This window comes from Macrobrachium rosenbergii, chromosome 10 (assembly GCF_040412425.1).
Source record: "Macrobrachium rosenbergii isolate ZJJX-2024 chromosome 10, ASM4041242v1, whole genome shotgun sequence".
In the NCBI taxonomy this organism is placed as follows: domain Eukaryota; kingdom Metazoa; phylum Arthropoda; class Malacostraca; order Decapoda; family Palaemonidae; genus Macrobrachium; species Macrobrachium rosenbergii.
The window spans coordinates 75,111,564-75,119,706 of NC_089750.1; the positions used below are offsets into that span (position 1 = coordinate 75,111,564).

Sequence of the window (8,143 nt, forward strand, 5' to 3'; positions counted from 1 at the left end):
GGGGGTGTCTCAACAAGCATTTGCTACAGATTAAAATAAAGTTTATCCTATTTTTGTGTCCAGTATGATATCAAGAGCTGCAACATATCCCTAAAATGTAAAAAAACAAAGTCTATATATATGCAATGAAAAAAAGAGCAGGTATATTTACAAAAGCAAGTTTCCAGAGATTCTCAATTGGTTATCATGGTATAAAGGGAAGATAAACGAACAGGTTGCCTTAGTAAGCATAACAGTAGCTGACCTCCCGAAAACTTCCTCCTCAACGTCAGCTGTCAAACAGAAGTCTGCAGAAGTGAACTTAGGTGCATCATGGGAACAATATATTACGTGTTTATGAATGGAACACTTCGGAGTGCTTGTGTGTGTGTGAAAATGTTTTTTTTTATATTTACTTTTCACCAAGTGTGAAACCTGATTTTCTTTCACAGCTTTATAAATTTCAGGCTTCTTACCAGTGTCTACTGTTTCAGGTGCTGGGCAGAAGATACTTAACGTTACGAATGGCAATAAACATAAGTGCTACTGTAGTATAAATCATTAATACTGTGCATGCACGTACGGTACTATTATAAATGCAGTCAGCCTATTTAAGCTCTCCTAAAAGTTCACAGCTTTGCACAGATGTAGCATACATAATTACAGTACACATCCTAGCAAATCAACAGTATCTTAAACTTTTTAAATAGAAAAAAACCTTTCACGTAACAACGATCACACAAAAGTTATATGATGAGTGTCAAGGCAATTGAGTGGTTGTAACTACTACTGTATTACAGAATGTAAACTTATAAAACTTCAATGAAAAAATTTCTAAGACACTCTTGTTACTGTTCAAGATCCTTTAAGAATGAAGGCCTCTGCTACTGAATACTGGCAAAGAACGGAATATAAAACCTAGACCAAAGGCCCCAGTGCTGGAACCTATGAGGTCATTCAGTGCTGAAAGGGAAACTGAGAGTAAAAAGGTTTTAATGGTGTAACAAGAGGAAAATATCACAGCTGAACTAAGAAACAATAGTTATGAGAGGGTGAAAAGTAAGATGGAAGAAAGAGAAAAAGAATAGAAGTACAGTAAAAGGAACGAAAGGGGTTGCAGCCTGGGGCTGAACAGACGCTGCAAAGCACCTTGAGTAGTGCCTACAGTGCACCGTATGAGGTGCACTGATGGCCCTACCCCCTACAGGCATAGAAGACAACAGGGAAAAAGAGTGTGAGCAAGTGCTCTTTCCACTAAATTCACATTGGTAGTCAAAAATGTGAAAAAAATGCAAATGGGTACTTCAGAATCTACAAATCCCTCCTACATTAACCAGTACATATTAATAACCACTACAGGCAGTCCCTGGTTATCGGCGTGCTTGGTTATTGGCGATCCGGTTTTACGGACTTGTCTAGTGACGAAAATCAGTGATTTTCAGCGCTGGTTTCTGCTTATCGGTGCCGATAATAGGGTACTGGCGCTGATACATACCTAACAGAGGCATCGATCTCCAGTTATTGGCGCTGATACCCAGTTATCGGTGCCGATAAGCGCCAAAAAATCGCTGATTTTCAGCTATTGGCGATTTTCGCTTATCGTCACACTGTCAGTACGGAACCCCCGCCGATAACAGGGGACTGCCTCTACTTGTTACAATCTTGCCCCTAAATTCCCTGTAGGAAAATCAGATGCATCGTTCATTACTTTATCATTGGTGCTATTCACTTTCATGGTGGTCAGAAATTAATTTCGAACCAAATTTCTTTTAAGGCAAAAATGTTTGTATTATCATAAGGGATTTTACTATTTCTATATAACAATGTGTGAATTTACTTTAAAACCATAACCACTCCTATGGACTCCATGTTAAATTTAAATGCAAACCCAACAGGAGCAAAAGTTTAAAAGAAATTTGTCATAGACTTTAATAAGAGTCTCATGCTAAGCATATCATGGAGGTTCATGGGCACAGCATAAAAACTCCAATACTGAGTCATGGCTCAACTTAAGGCACCACCGACTTACAGCAATTCCATCTTATGGCACTTTTTCAGCACTGTTAATGGTGTTTTACAGTGACGTAACTTGATGGTGCATCAAGTTACAGTGCCGCAAGCACCGTTGACGGAGCCAACAGCAAGAACAGGCGTCAAGTTAAAGGCTCTTACGGCGCTGTAATTTGTGCAACATCAAGTTACGGTGCTGCAAGTGCAGATAACGGAGAAAAACTGACTTATGGCAGACATCAACTTACAGTGCGGTGCTGGAACGGATCCCCTGCCGTAAGTCGAGGACGCACTATATCAAAGTAAAATAATGCCCTAGAGGTTTCATAAAAACGTTTATATTTTACTAACCTATTCCTTCACCGATGCAATTAACAATTTTAGCCTACACGAGCTTTCCCATTATAGAGTCAGAAAATACAGAGGGGTCTGATGTACTCTATGATGTTATATGGTAACAAACTATACATTAGATAAGGCAAACGTCTTGTGTGGGCAACAATTGGCATATCTTTATTTTGGTCTATGCTACTTCTGGAAAACTGTAAATGTAAAGTGACAAGTGCATGAAGATATTGTTTACTGATATAATTTTTTGGTTAAATATTATAGAAAAGTCTGTACATAATGCAGTACATGTGAGATCATTTGAGAAATGTACCAAAATAATGAGAAATTTACCATCTTTTGTTTGTTTGTCCATTCATTCCCAAGGAAGCTCTTTTGGGCGCCATGTTTAGTACCAGCCCCTTGGGGATGAAAGTAAAAATATAAGCGGGAGACTGTAAATTCCTATTTATCTTGGTAAACATCTCAAATAATCTCACATGTACTGCATTATATACAGACTTTTTTGTATTAACCAAAATATTAAAATAAAAAATATCTACATGCATCTGCCTCCCTTTTACACTTACTCTGGAAGACTAACTAAAGCTCTCACAGCCTAACCTGCAGTAAGCTTGGGTAGTCTGCCTGAGAAGATGACAGGTTAGACTGTGCTAGTCTAACCTAGCCTACTCAAATGAAGAAAGCACCGCACTTGATTGTAAGAACAGAGTACATTTAACCATCAGTAGCGTTTATCGGCCGGTGGTTACCCTACTCCTTCAACGAGGTCTAAAGTAAGGTCTGACCCTACAGTAAGGAGAGTTTGGGTCGTTTTGGCCGTAAGTCATTTAGGCCATACGGACGTTTACGTGCAAAATGGGCACCGTGTTTAGTACCAGCCCGTTGGGGATGTATGTAAAACATAAAATGACAGTAATTACCACAAAAAGTCTTACGGTGTTTTGGATGTTACGGCCTACGTGACTTACGGCCGAAACGACAAGGACGGCCGGTAAGGGGTGGAATAGACAACTTAGGCCAAAGGCCAAGCGCTGGGATCTATGATGAGGTCAATCAGCGCTGAAAGGGAAACTGAGAGAATAGGAGGTTCGAAAGGTGTAACAGGAGGAAAACCTCGCAGTTGCACTAAGAAACAATTGTTAGGAGGGGGTTGAGGAAAGTAGGATGGAGAGAGAACACGGACGTACAGTAAACGGAATGGGAGGCACTGCATCTAGAGGGCGAAGGAAAGCTGCCAAGTAACTTAAGTAATGCCTACGGTGCATTTCGTGAGGTGCACTGACGGCGAACCCTAAGGTAAGATCCTACACCACGAGTAATTCCCTAGGAAAAAGGTTTAGGCTACTCGTCAGAAACTGACCAACGACACTGCGACGCCCAAAAACACCGCAAAACACCGTAAATCACCTATACTAAGCAAGGGGTCACCAGGTCATCACAGGTCATGCTGGCCGAATCTCGCCCACTACACAATTAGCTAAGCAGCCTAAGCTCACCGTAGCTAGGAAGGAAATGCATTACCTGCCAGGCACCGATTTACTGTTTTTCTTCCAAAAGTTTTTCCCATTGTGTGGATCTACTGACTGCATTTTATGCAGCTAAGTGATGGAAGCACAGCCACTGCTTGTTAGTAACAAGGAAATTCACATTAACCAAATCTTCATGTTTGCCAACACAATAACAGACTGATGACACTTTTCATCACAGCTGATAGAACCCTTCCACGGAAGATGTTGACGGGGGGTTTAAAATAGAACCCCAGGGGGAGCGATGCGAATGTCGACATTGTAGCCAAGCAATTCATTATTTTCAAGCAAGCATAGATATGTATGAGACTACATTGCTATATATATGAAGATATTATTTTATTCCCTTGCCCCATCTGGGTAGAGTATCTCGAGCGAAGAGTGCAATGTCGTACATTAACATCCCGGAGGTTTTTTTTTAAACACTTTCTAATCTGTCAGCAAAGGAATAAAATAGAAAACCACCGCTTTCTCCGTTTCTCGCATTTTAGTCGTAATTTGAATATTTTAAAAAAGTAGAAAATTATACGTTGATATTTTTTTGTTGGCGAAGACGGCACGAGTGTCACAAATCCTATACGGAAGTGTCATAAGCCGTTCCATATGTCAAAGCCTGATGTAAACACACACGAACCTCACCACCACCACCGCATAGAGCGTGGTTAATGATCACAACCGTTATGAATATTCACGAATATTCACTTCTGTGAGACGCCAGTTTTAAATGAATAGATATTTCTGAGTTACGCATTAAAAAATACTTCTGGCGGATATGAAAAAGTTGACGAGCCCGCGACTTCGATATAATTAAACGAGCATAATACCGTAACTTCAAGGATACCGACATACTCCATCGTAAGTCACAAGACCTAAGTTAAAAACGACACTTCTTGTGCAAGCAAATCGAGCCATATGATATATACCTCATCGCAGACGTTAAAAAGAGAACGTCAACGCACTCGAAAGTGACAGGATACTAAAAAAAATATATATTAAGCTTAATCTAGAAGCACAAACAAGCACAGTTACTCAAGAGAAAATAATGTGCGTGGTGCGTGATGTATCCGCACTTGCCATTTTTTTTTATCTTTTTTTGTTTTTACACGAATGTTTCATAAGTAGGACCGCAGTGGGAATATGGATTGAAGGTGCAAAGGCATGAACATCACCCGCATTTGAGAGGAAAGTCGATACACTGTCATCGTACTTCCCGTTTAATGAATGCGGTGGCAGACGCACATTCGCGCAGACATGAGAAACGAGCTAATAGGAAGCGGAGTTGACTAAAAGGGGTAGAAGAAGAAGAGGACGAAGTCAAGGCAACTGAGGGAAACAAAAAAGAGAGATGTAATGAGGGGAAAGATTGCACTGATTTGTTGAATATCTATAATTATTTACAGTAAGAATAGCATGAATGATAATAGGGATGTTTGTGAAAGATATAAAGTTTAAATGTGAGATACTAAAGATATGTCTAAAGGTCACGCGCGCGCACACACACACACACACACACACACACACACACACACACACACACACACACATATATATATATATATATATATATATATATATATATATATATATATATATATATATATATATATTGTCGAAGGCTGATTGTGGAAAGTCCAACTCAGTCCTAGTTTTCAACCGTTATTTTTACTGCCCTGTACGCACGTAAGAAGCTAATGAAATTGAGGTGACTACAGGCCTTGCTCTACTTAAGTCTAGGTCTACATGCGACAGAATATTCTTTGGTCTTTTTCTTGTATACCCTCGTCTTCCATTCTTTGTAGCTTTGTTCTGAAATTGATTATTCATGAGCCTTTCCCTAAATCACTTCCTGCTCTTGAAGTACGCACACATACAGAAAAAACATGACTGCAGGCACCGTGTGATTAACCTAGGTGAGTTCCCTCACAGAAAACACCAAGAGCATAAGACATTTCGCGTCCCTGTAGAAATGGCTCATTAGCTGTGAGTCTATGACCGTTTAATCTCACCGTGCCACATCATTTGGCAAGCAACTGTGCTCTCAATCTTCGTCGTGGTTGCAAAGGCATGCGTATCAGCAGGTATTAAATGGCGCTGACTTCGTGAACTTGAGATTCACACGTGCAAATAACTACACGCTTCATTTTACGATTGACTAATCTTTACGTTTCCTTATTTATTCATTTTACATTCTGGAATGGGTTCCAAACTTCTTTCTACCTGGCTTGTGAACATATAACAAAAAATAACAGTACCGACAAACTACTGCTACTACTAATAGTACTACTACTTTTAAAACCAAGCTGCATCCCCAGTAGGAAAAGCAGTATGAACTATAAAAGAGAGGTGATAAGGGAAAAAATAAGATATCAGCAAATGAGACAAATAAAAAGAGGAAGACAAATAGGGCAAAAAAAAAAAAAAAAAAAAAAACAAAGTAACTACGAAGATAAGCTCATGTCAGCTAGGATTATTACTAGGACCACCATTCCACAATTCGGTCACGAGAAGAAGACTTAGCGAAAACTGTGTGGCACTGAATGTCATTAAAGAAAATCATGTTAAATTTAGCTGCATATCTAATATACACAAATATACGTGGTGGATGGCATAGTCTGGTAAGATCTGAGTGCAGAAGGATCATCGGAATTATGAAATACATAGCATACAAAACAAGCTTCTTATTACTGAACACCATAATATTCTTAGGAAACTTGACTTTCAAATCAATGGTCCCTTTGGTGGGCTTGTTCCATACGAATAGGGTATAACGATAATAATAATAATAATAATAATAATAATAATAATAATAATAATAATAATAATAATAACTACGCGGCACTGTGCCAGAGATGAATATCAGGATTACGATACGAAAATTTGAGAGAGCTGGAGTTTTTGACCAACGATATAAGATGGAAGACGGCTGCCGAAGGCCAGACAGGGGAACGTTATTCAAAACATGGAAGAATAAAATGATTTAAACATTTTCCTCAAGATAGACAGGTCTCCAAAAATAAACTTGAGTTTTTCATGTACATTTTTTTTCTGTTATTGAAGAGAAGGTAAAAGGAATGCGTTTCTCGAAAGTCAGTTAGCTATATTAATAGGAAAATCTCGAGTTCCAAAACTAAATGCATCTTTTATCACAGCTTGCTTGCTTTTTGGCAAACCAGAAGCATAATTCATAATATATCTTTTATTTTGCGATGACAGATACAAAAGGCGTATATACCTCCTTTCCCATTGGTCGGAAATAGTGGCGTGATGGGCTCTGATTGGCGGAAAGAGTGGGCGTTAGCCCGCCTCCCATTGGCTGGGATGAATGTACCGAGTTACTAAATGTATGATAATGCCAAGATGCCAAAGATCTTCCTGTCCTGCCACGTAGGTCATCATACCTCGCAAAATTGCGGGAGGCCTTTGCCAAATCGTGTTACGTGAGGGTATGGGCATAGGCATAGGCATGGGCATGGGCGTTCGCTGGCATCGGGAGGGAATCGTGTTTTCATTATCATTGCCATTTTCTTTTTTTTTTAGTTTTACTGTCTATACGTCTACCTGCTTCTAAATATGCCTATTTACTACAGATCGAGTAGGGTAGAAAATTTGAGCCTAGACCAAGAAACTATAAAGTCTAAACTATATATTATTATTCTGTTATTATTATTATTATTATTATTATTATTATTATTATTATTATTCAGAAGACGAACCAGTTTCAATTAGAACAAGTCCACCAAAGGAGCCATTCACTTGAAATTCAAGCCTCCAAAGAATATTATGGCTTTCATTAGAAAAAATTAACAGGACGGCAATGGGAAATACAGAAAGAAGAGATTAGTTATTGCAAAAACAAAAAATTAAATTGCCAAATTTCATAAACAAATGGTTAAAAATATAAATAAATTATTGGAATATAAGTTGAATACAAGGTCTAGGCCTAGACTTACTTAATGTCATTCTTTAGAAGAGTTTCGGGGACACTGAGAACGCAGAAAAAATGAGCTACGTTGTTGGAATGTCTGTTATATAAAATCAACGTGTCATAATAATAATAATAATAATAATAATAATAATAATAATAATAATAATAATAATAATAATAATAATAATAATAGTCACTAGAATGGTGAATAAATCCACAATGGTGTAATTCCAAATATATTTATTTTATTAATATATATATCTACAACTGTAAATGTGTATTTTAAATATATATTTACAATTATAAGTATATATTTCTAAAATATATTGACAACTATAAATATATATTTTTT

At 38.0% G+C, this 8,143-nt stretch overlaps 1 protein-coding gene across 13 annotated transcripts in view; it reads right to left on the reverse strand.

Moving 5' to 3' along the window:
* Tbc1d22 (TBC1 domain family member 22) overlaps positions 1 to 8,143 on the reverse strand; it is a 57,711-nt gene that overhangs the window by 21,933 nt on the left and 27,635 nt on the right. For 5 of the 13 annotated variants that reach the window (XM_067110825.1, XM_067110818.1, XM_067110822.1 and 2 more), the window contains exon 1: positions 3,862 to 4,068. The exons of 4 other annotated variants lie outside the window; for them this stretch is intronic. In XM_067110825.1, coding sequence (XP_066966926.1) covers positions 3,862 to 3,929 — 68 coding nt within the window. In that variant the 5' untranslated portion in view covers positions 3,930 to 4,068. Of the gene's footprint in view, positions 1 to 3,747; positions 3,815 to 3,861; positions 4,752 to 8,143 lie in introns of those variants that run through there. 4 more of the 13 variants (XM_067110814.1, XM_067110815.1, XM_067110816.1 and 1 more) reach the window with 4 other exon arrangements.